The 14347-nt window shown below is 36.6% G+C and overlaps 1 protein-coding gene across 6 annotated transcripts in view; it reads left to right on the top strand.

Moving 5' to 3' along the window:
• Positions 1-14347, top strand: part of DGKB (diacylglycerol kinase beta) — a 377865-nt gene that overhangs the window by 75045 nt on the left and 288473 nt on the right. For 4 of the 6 annotated variants that reach the window (XM_088162387.1, XM_014894413.2, XM_088162374.1 and 1 more), the window contains one exon: positions 1958-2218. In XM_088162387.1, coding sequence (XP_088018513.1) covers positions 2149-2218 — 70 coding nt within the window. In that variant the 5' untranslated portion in view covers positions 1958-2148. Of the gene's footprint in view, positions 1-1957; positions 2219-6710; positions 6885-14347 lie in introns of those variants that run through there. The other 2 variants (XM_088162383.1, XM_088162380.1) reach the window with 1 other exon arrangement.

The raw sequence follows: 14347 nt of genomic DNA, 5'->3' as shown, positions 1-14347 counted from the left end.
AAAAATCTGCAGAATCTAATCAGTTGTCAAGATTATAAAAAATATATACCTACTTCTAGATATAAAACTGTCTTTGATACAAGCTAATCAATTGCCAGAAATGAAACATCACTAATTTGATTAAAATGACCCAGTTGGCCATAGTTATTTTTTCTTGAGATGAATAAAAATATTGAAGTTCACAAGACAGAATGGTAACTTTAATTACTAAATAGCACATTTAACTTTTAGAGTTGCTGACCTTTTTCAGGCACTGACATTGATTCGCAGAGATTTAAGGGCTGATGTGCCTTGTACTTGGCCAATATTATTAACATTAATGTTACATTTTTCATCCCAATCTCCGTGCTCCTGTTAGTTTTTGTTATTTTTTTCAATTATTTATACAATTGTATTATATATTCAATCACATTCTAGATATCTTCCAACTCATCATAGTTTTTTTCTAACAGAGAGAGGAATGAAGAGCAGAGGAATCTCTTCTGGTACAGATTTTTAAAAGGCAAGACAGCTGTTATTGTACTTAAGACAGACTTACTTGCTCATAGAATAGTCCATACATATTCAAATCATTCACAAGGAAGGGTCTGAGAGCAATGAAAGGACTGAGGTGTCTTCCTTAGTGTCTGCAGGAATTTCTTTGTCCAGTGATAGTGGTTCTTATGTATGTAAAACAGGAAGAGGAAAAAAAAATTACTAGGAACAGAAGCATATTAAAAAAACCCCCACATTAACCCAATCACACAACACCTTTTTTTTTTCCTCTTCCTGTTTTACATACACAAGTATGTAAACATGAGTTTCTTTCCCCTCATGACTCCTTTTTCTGTTCTTTCTTAGCTACCAACATCTCTCTCCTTAGCACTCATTCCATTGCTGTATTTGTCACTTTTGATCTGATTTTTTTGTTTGCTCTTTTTGTAATTTAATCCTTATAAATGATACATTGCTAGACATAGGAAGAGATTCCACTTACAGTCTAAAATTAGCTTTCTAGTCTAAACTGGTCTTCTAGGCAACTTCTTTAATCAATAAAAGATAAATACCACAGGAGAAAATTCATCACATTTTATGTTGAAACTGGAAGGATTAATTGCTGCCTGGGCCACCTGTCTCTTTGTGATGATTAAACGGAGTGCCTGAGATGACAATCTCAGATGAGGTACCTGGCTCTCAGATGGCTAAAATTAGATGAAAAGCAGCCTACCTGTTGTTCCAGGAGTGGTGTTGGTAATGCATTGCTTTCAGAGAGTCTATGCTACAGAGGTAGAAACTGCATAAAATTGGAATGAGAAGGCAACCACAGTTGGATTTTTTTTTTTTCCCCTGAACTGACTTGTGATGGTACCAACAGTTATATTTGATTTTCACTAGTGACCAGCAATGTTGTGATGTTCTAGAAATCAAACCCTTCCTGTTTTGTTAGAATAGTTAATATTTGTATAGCTCTTATGTGAACTTCTCAGCAAACTGCAGAATCCATTTTAGTTTGGGCATGGAGAGTTAGAAGCTTCATAGCATTTATGACAAGGCTATGCAGTGCTGTATAACAACATAGTTGGGTACAAATCCAGTTACAGAAATTTAATTTTAAAATCATAAGGAACTAAGTTTACTGATAAGATAGTATCTACTATTTCAGTGGTTGTTACTAAATCGGGAACATCTCCATAAAGTGTGTCCAGATACATTTGATCATAAACAGTCGATAATTTTTAATGAATTCTGCACATAAGCATTTAGAATTTTAAAAAAGAATATAATTTGGAAATACATATAACTGTTTACAAACAAATGTGATATGAAAATATTTTGAACAAAACTATATATGAGAAAATATTTACTAGTTACAAGTATTCTAATAGGAAAACTGGTATATTCTGGTATTTAATATTTTGTCTTTTATTCTGGTATATTTGGTATTTATTCTGGTATTTACTATTTGTTCTTTTAACAGTGCTGTAACTCACCACTGAACCAACGCATTTGGAACAGTTCATAGCATCAAAAACTTCATCTTCATAAACTGATGCCAGCTTGGCACTCTCCAGACACTGTGAACTGAAGTTAAAAATCTTTATGGAGTTTATAACACCTGGGTCAAAAGGAATATTCTTCTGATATACAAGGAGGACCCTTACTGCCAGTATGACGAGCCAGGAGAAGTGGGTTAACCTTAGCCCTGGAGAGTTCTCTCAGCTTCAGAAATATGCAGAATGTAAGTGATTTTAAAAATATTTAATTTTATGGCTAAATAAAAATTAAGAGTATTTTGAATGTAGAATATAAAATTGTTGTATTATTGATACTATTCAGAACTTAGAAAGAATGCATTCAGGTTTTGTATTGATGATTCATTGCTTTCAGAGACCTTTGTGAAGAAAACTCTGTATTTCACACTTTTTGTATGAATAATCTTGTTTTAAGTTACATCACCAAATAAACAGTAAGCATAACAGAGCAATTAAAAAAAAAACCACTTCTGAAAATATTTACTGCTTCCTGGGAAAATATGTTCAATTTATTTTAATTTTTTTCAGTATCTGAATTTGAAGATTTCTAGTAGAGATAGAAAGTTATGTGGGTTTTTTCCCCATGCATTCTTATAACTCAAGCCTCAGTGCAACGTTTGCCAAAACATTTGCCAAAACATTTGCCTTCCTTGTGGGGAAGAAAAGGTATTTAAGATATTTCTTTACCTTTGTCTTCCCTTTGCTCCTCTTGCACTTCTTGCACACACACAGTAGTTTAGAGCCACTGTTTTAATAGAACTGTTGGTGTCAGGGAAACTGCTTGGATATGTTTGTATTCAGGTTTGTGTGTGTACATTAAAGAAAGATATGTTGTCTTTCAAGCTTCCTCTGCTCCTCTGATAGGACGTTAGTTTTTTGTAAATGTGAAATGTGGCACTTTTTTTGTGTAAATAGTTCAATTTCTGAGGCAATTAGTAGAAAAAAAGGTTAATAGAATATAACTTTTCATGTATAAAGGAATAAACTGCGGGTATGGACCTTAGTCTGAATTTCTGGTGATGCCTTAAGTTTTAAATTTTTCTATTTGTCTTGGGTGTGCTTTTCTGATGTGCCAGGGTGATGAAGACAAAACAGTCCTATTCCAGTTAAGAACTCAAGGACAGTTTCTCCAAACTTCAGGCCCTAAGCACAAACAACTTGGAAAGAGTGGGTTCATGCAAATGAACCAAAACCTATAAAAGTGTGAGATTTTGTGATCAGCCCCTCCTTTGCTTCCATCTTGGAGCCATCCAGGCAGGGGCCTGCTAGGGTGTGACCTTTTGTAGGTCTTTCAAAGGTCTCTCAATAAATACTCGTTTTATTCCCCTCAGCTCTGTGTGTAGCCTCTGTTTCAGCTCCTCAAGGCATCACTGGGCTGTCCAATTTAATTTAACCAAATGACTGGATAACAGTACCTTTAAGTGTGTGATCTAAGACTTTAAAGTGCAATTAAAAAAAACCAAACAACTGGAGCCAATATTTTTTAATTTGATATATTTTCTTTGTAACATGTCAATATACAAAAGGTTGTGACAACAGATATCTTTACTCATTACTAAATAATAATTAAATTATATGGAATTTTGTAAAGCTTGAATATATAATTGCTATTTCTTTGTCTTTTTTGACAATGAACTGAAAATCATCAAATTTCATTTGGTGGCTTGGTAGAGTTTGATACACTTAAAAAAGTAAAAATAATATTAATAAAAAACCCCTAAAGAACAAAAGTCCTCAGTTAAAAAAATGCATTACTCATTTTTCTCCAGCATGGAAGTTGAAGTACCAGTGGTTCTCCTGCAGGATGGAAGGCTGATCCAGGTGTCAGAAGGTGACACTCTGGGGGGGTTTGGCTTTGTGGCAGGTGTCTGCCAACAAGTGATGGTGTTGAGCACCCAGCTGTGCCTTGTGCTAAGGAGTGGGTTTCACTGCAGGACTTCAGAATACGTAAGAATTCATGGAGCTGGGTTTTTTTGCCTTCATCCTCTGATGTGCAGGCTTGTCATTTGCTCTGCCTTTTGGTTCGGTGGCAGGGTTTTACTTCATCTTACCTAAATTGTAACATTATTTTTGCTGTGGAAGTTTTTAACTTTCTTGAATTTAAAGAATACCCTGTTTATAAATTCTCTTTTAGTTTGCATCAAGCTGTAGTACTAGACTACTAGAACAAAGAGTATAGTCTACCAGAAACCCCTCTGCCTTGGATCGTACTCAGTGCCTAATAGTCACTTCTGCCTGATAAGATCACAGGAAATGAATATTACTTTTATACAGCTGGGGTGGATTGATTGTGGCAGGATGCCAGTTGCTCATCAAACTGTTTTATCACTCCTCATTCTCTCCCTACATTCTGGTGTGGGGTACATTCCATGGGGGACATTCCATAAACTTCTCCAGCCTTTCCCCTAGGTGCAGTTCTTGGTTGATACAGAACAGATACCTTTAGCTGGTGAATAGGAAGAGGAGGTGTGCTGAGCTGCCTTGTGCTAGAACCAGCAGGAAGTTCTGAAGTACAAGGGGATTTCGATTTCTGCTTTTCTCTGGAACCTAAATAAATTTGGTTAAGAAAGCTTGCTTATCCATTTTAGGCACTTCCTGTGTCTGTTCATGCAGAAAGTATTCTCTTTAAAATGCATTAGCTGGTGTTTTGCACATTGACTTTCTGATCAGGAAAAAACTCCTTGCACTGTTCCCTTCTGAGGCTGAGTCTCTTCAGCCTAAGCTGGATACAGAGTGAGACAATGTTTGACTTCTGTGACAGCCTCTGCTCAGGGCACAAGCACACACCACCTCACAAGTCTGACAGCCTTACTTTGGATCCAGTGTAGGAAGGGGTGACACTGTTCTGAGGCATAGCAGACAGGGCACACTTGGAGGAATGAGAGATTTGGGTTTGAATCTTTTGAGGTTGAAGCTCAGTCTGAAACCATTTCCTTGATTCTTTCCCTATCTGAGAAGCAAGGCTGTCTCACCTCTGCCTGTTTTATGAAGATTTGCTGCCAAACTTTACTGAAATCAGTCACACCTGCAAGTGTTAGAGTTTCCAAGAAGAACAGAGGAATGGGTCCACACAAGTTGTAAGAGACAGATTAAGTGCCTCTTCTTACCTTTACACTGAAATAGAGCTCAGGTGGCACCTAGATGAGCTGCTTCTCTTGGCATCAATTGCTTTCAGTCATGCAAAGAAAATCTCAAACTATATTTAGATATTGACTGCACAGATAATAAATACATCCAGAGTTGAGTCATATGTGGATATATAACTCATGTAAGTGTGGACATTATAGATCCAACTGTTTTGGACTTGGAGCATAAATTCCCTTTTTAGTCACCAAGGTAGGTGTGTGGATCCTACACTCTATAAAGCCCCTTAAACTACTCCTGTGGATTTTAGTGCTCTGAGAAGGACATGTGCTTTTTCACTTTCTGACTGAAAGACACTTTGCTCTAGTTCAGTGTAGTTCTTCCTTTTTATTAATCTTCTGTGAGCTTGATGATAGTCTTTCAACTCTGGCAAGTGCAGTTAAGCAAGGTCTGCTCCTAGCTCTGTGTGTAGGTCCTGTCCTTGTAATCACTTTGAGAAGTTCTTGCCACATCTTGTCTGTCTGTTTTCTTCTTCACACAGTTATAGTATGATTCAGTGCTTTATCCAGCTGTACTGTTTGGTGAACCCAAACCCTGAATGCAAAATATCTTTTTTGAATATATAATAGCGTTTCTCAATTTCCATGAATATATCTGAACAGCAAAGGAGAATGAGTTCTCCACCACTTGTTCCTAATCACAAAATACTTCCCTCTAAGCAACACTCAACTTAATAGTATCTTCTTGTAAATTAATCCAAGGAGTATGTGTAATTTTTTCTTACTGAATTATTTTTGAGCTCAAGTCAAGGCAATGTTATGCTTTCACCGTGGGACCCTTCTTTGTCTGCCTGCATATTAAATAATTTGGGGCTTCAGTGGATTTTTGGAACAGTTTAAATATTACTTAACAACAACAAAAAAAAATACTTCTAAAATCCAAAGAGTATATTACCTAATACTCAGCACTTTGCAGTTAATATGCATCTGCGTGGTTTTGGAAGAATAATTATTTCCAAAGTCAGTTCCTCTGTGTCCTTCTTCCCAGTCAAATTCTCTCCTCTTTTTCCGAAGATAGAACAGTAGAACATATTTTACATTACATCTTTGCCTGATTTTAAATTGCCTCTGAAGAATAGGCGAAAAAAAAAAACAAAACCTAGGATAACTGGTGTAGTTATTATATAATAGCAATAATAATGACAACAACAATAATGTAACCCACACTAAATCCTGATGAATATTCTAGGGAAGTAAATGCACTTGACAGAAGAATTTTTTTTCTCCTTTAGATTTCATAATCAATGCTGGCTGTGGGAAAGAAAGGTAAAAAAGATGCATAAAACTCTCATTGCACAGAGTAAGGTACATACAGGTTTCAGGCAAAAACCAGTTTCTTCTAAACTATGGTACCAGTTATGTCTTTGTAAATTGTATGGGGAGCAGCTGAGAGAGCTGGGGTTGTTTAGCCTGGAGAAAAGGAGGCCCAGGGGTGACCTTATCACTCTTTACAATTTCTTGAAAGAAGATTTTAGTCAGGTGGGGGTTGTCCTTTTCTCTCAGGCAATCAGCGATAGGATAAAAGCTGTCAGTCAGTAGAACAAAAGCTTAAAAGTCTCCAGCTGCTCTAGGGGAGGTTCAGGTTGGATGTCAGATTTTCCTCCTGGGAAGGGTTGTTAACCATTGGAATAGGCTCCCCAGGGCAGTAATGGAATCACCACACCTGGAAATGTTCAAGGAATGAATGGATGTGCCATGGTCTGGTTGACAAGGTGGTGATGAGTCAAAGGTGAGATGTGATGATCTTGACATCTTTTTCAACCTAAATGATTCTGTGATTTACTGGTATGTGCCATTCTGTACTACTCCAAACAGGAGCCTGAATTGTAAGGGCATTAGAGAGAAGCAATATAAATAGCTTCATTGTGATTATTATCTGTATGTTAAATTGGATTAGTTTGGATAGGGGTTTTTTTTAATCCTTTTTATTAAATGAATTTTGTATCTCCTTTTTATTAAACAAAGTTTTATGGCTGTTGTAGTCCAAATTATATGTTAAAAGGAGCTTAGAAGATCCTGCTCCAAAAGCAAGTGGGGAAATATTGAAGGGATTTGAAACAGTTAAAACAAGACTATTTAATGAGTCAGCTAAGCATTAAAAAAGGAAAAAAAAAAGTGAAGCTCTGCCCTCAGTAGGCAGAGAAAAAGACTTCTGAGCTCCAGCAGCATGTGCACTCTGGGGAAATAGCTTGGTTTTGTGTTGTCCTTTTGAGTTTGTCAACAAAATGTGCCCTGAGGAAAAAGCCTGAAAAAAACTTTTTTGCAAAACTTTTGGCAGTGATTTTTTTCCCAGGCTGGTGGAGGAAAACTTGGGCAGACTGTCACAGACTGAAGATAGAAATAGATGTTGTAGTGCTACTGAAATGACTGTGAGAACAGAAACAGCATCAGCAGCTGCAGCATCTTTTGATGTAGCATCAATAGCTACTGCAAGAACTAGACAGTGAAACAATGTTATAGGGGAACAGGAAGAAGGATTTTGTGAAAAAGATCACTGAAGAAAAATGGGAAAGTCAGCAAAAGTTTTGGCTCAAAATTAAGTTTTTAGAGACTCTTAAGTGGGTTTGGGTCTGTGGTCCTCAGGGAAATACTATCTTTCACAATGGGTATAAATGATAACCTGCAGGAAACTTCATATATGTGGCAGCTGATCACCAGCAGCTCTGGGCCATTACACAATCCCAGGGTCACAGGCTTCTAGTGCCACGTGGAATTGTGCTAATTCTAATGAGGGAATGAAAGTCATCAAGTACAATTTGACAAAAACGGCTATTTTTGACTGTGTGGAAAGTGGAGGGAGAACATCACTGGTGATTACTGAAAATAGTTTTACCCCAAGTATTGGATTTTAGGATTATAGTGTTTTTGCTGCTATTAGTAAGGATGGAGGTGGCTGGGTTCTCAAAAAGTTTTGACAGACTCTGTTAGACTGGTTGAAAGGTGGAGTCTGCCAGTTCTGCCTGTACAATATCCCATGCACTTGGGAGAACTTCATGGAGAAGGATAATGGGTCTAGTGAGAGATCCAGTCTTTGCATGCAAGGCCTGTTGGGCATAGAGTGGCCAGAAAAAGGCACCAGTTGATAATTTTTCGAGTCTGAATCCTTATCCTAAATCTGTGATTGGAAATAAAAATCTAGGTAGGAGAAAACGGAGTGGCGAAAACTGCTCAATGGTTTGGTGGGGCACTTACTTTAGTTCTCCTGAGAGGTGAACTATGAAGTATGCATATTGATATAACACTGTAATTTTTTTCTTCAGATCTGTGAATTTAAATTCTTTGTGCACATTCCTGTGTTGCATCAATTTAGAAAAATGGGTTAGGAATGTTACATATTATTTCTTTAGGCTCTAGTCAGATTTACTCTTAAAAAGCCCTGAACTCTGTTCAATGGAAGGTCGTGACATACAGTCTTCACTGATGGGAATATTAGATCCGACTTTGACCTTTGTTAGACTGAAATCCAGAAAAGAGAAAATACAAAGTTGTGAATTTATTTTTCATTTAACCAGTCATAGTTGAGACTTGACCTCTGATGATCATACCATAGATAAAGTTGTGGGAGACTGAAAGCTGGGCACCAATATCATCTGCAGAAATATTAGCGGATTTCTTTCCTTTCTCCAGTGAGGATTTCTGTGTTAGGTCTTAAAGAGAATGTAAGATAGGAGTGATGAGCTGAGCATTTCTGAAGAAAAAAAAGCTGATAAACATGCAACAATACAGTATAATCTGGACCTTTGATGTGGGCGTACTAATGAGATAAAATGCTTAGTGTTTCTGCCATGATAAATGCCTAGTGGTGACTAGCAGTTGTGTTTTTAACCAAACAGAAGCTGATCAGTTCTCCAGTTAGCCTGTCAGTGGTAAACAGTATCATATAGACAGTTTTGAATATGGAAGAATCTTTCTGTGTCTGTCAGGTGGGACACTTGTGTATGCAGAGCTTGTTTCCTGCTTCCACACCCATACTACAGAAGGGCATCCAAGTTCAGGCATAAGCTATTTAGGGGAAGGAAAAAAACTATTTAGGGAAAGGAACAATGTAGAAAAATTCTGAAATCTTTGCTTTGTGTAAAGAGGCTATGAAATTATTCAGGAGGTTGTGTGACAAGGGCAGATGCACTTAAGTACATTTTTGTCCCTCTCAGGCTGCTATATGTTCTGATTTGAAGCATTCTTTTAGGAAATACTGGCTTTTGTAGAACTTTGGATGGTACATAGTAACAGCACAAAGTAGTCACACTGAGTGACTAGCATTATTGTTATTGTATTATGTTCATGTCTTAGCTAATTACAGGGATCCTCTCCTGTCTTTTAACTGCAAGAAACTTCATATATCAGCAGCAGGGAGGCATGTTTTAAGAGCTGAACATAGTGAATTTATAATTGTTACTATCAGCTGGCAAAATTGGGACAATTCTCCTGTTTATAAATCCCCCAGAATCATAGAATTGTAAAGGTTGGAAAAGATTCTTCCTCTGCAGAACATAAGATGCTCTTGGAGTATCTGATTTATTCAGGGGTTCCAATTGAAGGGATCATAGTCAGCAAAATGCAAAACTACTGTTGCTTCTGAGTGCTGTTGACTGGAGACTGCTAACAAGAGATCATGTATCATAACATGGAGACTTAATTTAGTAAAACCAGAGAAGGCAGTAGACTGTTAGAGTAAACCTATAATTCAAAGTTTTTGAAAAACGATGACGTATTGGTCCAGAGCTGGATCAGTTCAATGAAGCACCAGCTGTTTTTAGCAGCAATTTCCTTTCTAAAGAACTGCCTCTGGTTCCTGATTCTTAATTGATTGATAGCATCAAAATTATGATGGCTCTAAAAATTGTAACTTCCATTTTGGGGTAACGAAAGTATTAGGAAGCCAATGGTCTCAGTTGTGCTAGTGCTAACAAACTTGATTTATCTATTTTAGGAAAGCTAGAGGAAGTGTCAAAGCTGTGTATAAGTCTCATATGGAAGAAATGTTAAAGGAATTGAAGAAGGAAAAAAATTGATTCGGGTTGTTTGATTCTACTGAGTTGCATTGATCCCAGAATCCAGAGAGAAAATACTGTTAGAAAAGGCTGTAATTATTACAAATACATCATTTGTGCATGGAGAGGCACTAGAAATGCTTCCTGGGTGATGAATAGGACATTGTCCCATCATCAGAAGCATTTGGTGGTTTCACTACAAGATGATAATTTACCTGCAACCTTCTTGCACATTGGCTGTATCTAGGAGAGTGGGGAAGAGACAGCAATAGCAAGATCTGGAGAAGACTGTAAGGTTTGCTCAGTGTTGCTGAGTGAAACACAGTAGTTCAATACATACTTCTTCAGTACAGATGCTGAATTTCTTGTGCTGAGACTGGGCATTGTTAGGCCCCTATTTTCAGGAAAATCGTATTATTTTCTAGATTATGCTACTAAGTTTCCAGGGTTTCTGCTGAGGGCACAGTGGCTGTTTCAGTACCTGGGGGAGATGAAGTTAGTGTGAACTCTAGCACTGCCGATAGGATCAGGGCTTGTGCTTAACTCTTAGACATACAGATTATTATTTAATGGTTCTTAAATAATATAGTTGTTATAGAAGGGAATTATGAGAAAGTCTTTAGAGTAAAATTTAATGACTTTGCATTTCCATTTTCAAGGGTATTGTTGCAAGAAGTGTAAAGAGTTCTTACAAAGTCCAAAACAGAAACCCTTGTTAGCAGAATCACAAAATGGGTGAATGAGGCTGAACAGCACCAGATTCTTTAGTCTTTCCTTGTAAGAGGTGTTTTCAGGTTTCTGTGGCTGAGGGTTTTGTGATGTGTGGTAGCTAATAGCTGGTCTTTGAGTTCTGAAAGGCAAATGGTGTCAGCTCACATTGCTCTTTATTTCCTTGGTCAAAAATAATGACATTTTCTAGAATTGAAGCTGTATAGGTACATGGTGCCAGTCAGTAACACCTGGTGTTGCTGCATCAGCTGTTACTGGCATTAAACATATATTGTGTCTATTACAGGTCTGACATATGGTCATCAAATTACTGAATGTCTATTTATACACTGTAAAATATGTAAACATTGATTATGCCTTTGTTATATTTCCCATGTTTCTGTATATCTTCCTTATTTCTTTTCCTTTATTGTTTGGTTGTTTCTATGGACATTTGCATGTAAACAGTAAGAAGACTTTGTTTCTTACGAGTTCATCTGTTCCTGTTGCTTATTCTTATTATAAAGATTTGGGGGATAATTCAATTGGTTGCTGTGGAAATGAGCCTGATGTCACAAACAGTTACAGTTCACCAAGCCTTTAAGTAACAAAATGAAGGGAGAATGGGCTAATTGGAGAGCCATGTGACTCTAGCAGAATCTCAGCTCTTATTAAAAGCGTGTATTTTTAGTCACTGTGTTTCTATAGAAGAGCTGGAAAGTGTAATTCAAATTGTGACAATCCATGACTCATCAGACAAACTGAAAAAACCAGCTCTGAGAGAAAGGATTTGCCATCATCAGATTCACACTCAATGAACCAGTAGCCCAACGTAGGTCCCTTAAGCCCAGCAAAGCTTTGTATGCTTGAAGAGAGAAGGGGAAAGCTGCTTGTCCAACCTATCCACTGAAAAAATATGCTTTGCTATTAGCTTTAGCACTTCTGCTGTTCTCCCTCTCCTGGTTTCTGAAGAAAGGAGAGCCAAAGCTGCCTTCCTTGTTCTTCTTGAGAACAGAAAATAGGTTGGTCTTGATGGCTCAAATAAAGAATCAGAGGTGTCAGCTGGAAAAAGATAATTAAGGCTGGCTGATAGTGTCAGGCGACTTCCCTCCATCTGCCATTAATTGGGATGAAGGGCCCTGGACTGCCTTCCTCTATGTTGTTTTCTACCAGTTAAAAGAAGCAAAAATTTAAAATGTGCTCATAATTACATATGTTTTCATTGTGTTTTTAGACACTAAAAATATATTGCTTTTTGTGTGCCTCTGGAAGACTTTTAATGGATGCTGTGCAATGTCACTGCATAGTTTTGTTGGCTGCACTACAAAACTGAATGGTTTATTGAGGACATTACAGACTGCTAAATTTGTATTTAGAAGTGTCCAGATTTTGTTTGGGTCATAATTTTATTAAAAGCAATACAGAATATGAACAAAAAAAATTTTGATTTAATTCCAGTGTAATATGCTTTTGTATTAATTCTGAAAATAGAAATGCTTGATTTTATTTTAAACATAAAAGTTGCAAATAATTTTTGTTATTGCAGATGAACCTGCCTTGGAACAGGGGTTGTACTAGATGGTCTAGAGAAATCCCTTCCAACCCTAAAAATTCAATTCTGATATTGAGATACTTGAATTAATTGTAGCAGTAATAATAGTGATAAAGGGTTTGTTTTGAAGAATGTATTTCCTAGAATTAAGTGGCCTAGTAGTAGATATTTTGATTCATGAAGGCATTCTGAAGAACTTTAAAACGCTTTGTTAACTGTTGTTTCTTTGTTGTTGGTTCTGGTTTTGTATGTTTGCGGTTTGCTTTTTGTTTGTTTGTTTGTTTAAAGTAAAGTACTGTTTCTACTTTTATTATGTTCTTTGCGTTTGAAATTCACTACAGAGATGGGACAGACTCCAGTATCCTTACCTGTATCAACATAAACACTTTGGCAATACTTACAACTGCAGTGAAAGAAAGCATGGGCTGTATATTGTTTAAGATAGTAGAAGTTGAAATGAGTAGAAGGAAACAGTGGAAATTTTGTAGATGTTTATGAGATGAGGAGGGGAAGATAGTTTATGTACTAATTATATGTCTAAATTATTTGTTGAATAGCAGCACTTCAGTACTGGATAGACTTTAAGAGTTTGATAAATTGCTGAAATTATACTAGAGAAAATGAGTGAGTGACAAGAGTTCCTGGGATAAAAATATTAAAGTCCTGAAAAGGGAAAATGTTTTAAAATGTAAAAAAAAAAAAAAAAAAAAAAAAGGTGTGGAAAAACAAAGCAAAACAAATGGCTTCAAATAAAGTTGGAGTCCACCAAGTTTTGGTAGACCAAAGTTCGTGTATTTGTGCTATTTTCTCCAACCCATAGGCAGTGCCATGAGTGATGTAAGAAAACAGAGAAGAACAGATGTTAGAAATAGTTTATCAGGACAAAATCAAAATTGGCTTTTAGAGAAACAGAACAGCAGACAGGAGCCAAAATAGAAAATACGTAAAACGGAATGTTTGGAAATTTTGATTTACATTTGCCGTTTGATTATGAAAAATAATAATAATACTGAAAAAACATAATCATGAAATAGCAAGAAACCTGCAGCAGAAGGAAAAGAATTTACACAGAACCTTGTTGGCTAGCCCAAATTTATCTTGTGAAAATGGTTTAAATTACTTTATGTTAACTGTTTTGTCTTCTGTAGAGGGCCCTCTAGAAGTTTTTGAATATAAATTCTGTGTTATTAAAATCTGTGAAGATGTATACACGCATTATTATTTTTGATTTGAAGGCTTGAGTAATTATTTAGCTAATTTTGGATGAGGGTGAATCCAAGTAATTACTCAAACTGGAATTTGAAAACAGTCACAGTCCCTTTGGAGGTGCTCTTATTCATTCAGATTTGTTTTAGTAGATAAGAAGTTAGTTAATTAGGGACTATCTGATACTTAGAGGAGTAATGACCCATTTCATATTCCTTTAAGTATAGGACCATATTTTTATATTTTCTTTCAGACACAATGAACGTTGTCACATTGCTTGTCAAGTCCAGGCTCGCAGTTTTCATCTGTGGTCTAACATGTGATGCCTTCAAAGAAGACCACGCTGTTAAACATATATGACATTATGATATAAATTTAAATGATTGGTACTTTGAGCTCTGGGAGTTTAAGGGATTCACAGAAAGAATGTCAATTAAGTTGTCTCAAATGGTACAAAAGCACATTCTGAAGTGTGTCCCAGTATATGTGCCTAAATCACAGCATGAGCTGCAGTTTTGCTGGATTCGTTTCAAGAAGTGTCAGAGGAGCTATTCCTTCTAACAGCAATCTCGAGATGTAATGACTGACTATGTACGACTACTAAACTGCTCTTCAGACTACAAACTCTTCAAGGCAGATAAATAAGATAAATACTTTGTAGCTCTGTGTAGATGTTGCAGCTTAAAGTTATCCAGTCTTGAATTTATAAAAATAACCTGAGTAAGTTTACATTGA

This window comes from Sturnus vulgaris, chromosome 1 (genome assembly GCF_052056855.1).
Source record: "Sturnus vulgaris isolate bStuVul1 chromosome 1, bStuVul1.hap1, whole genome shotgun sequence".
Taxonomy (NCBI): domain Eukaryota; kingdom Metazoa; phylum Chordata; class Aves; order Passeriformes; family Sturnidae; genus Sturnus; species Sturnus vulgaris.
Note: the sequence above shows the minus strand (reverse complement) of the source record. Positions and strands in the feature narration are given on the sequence as shown.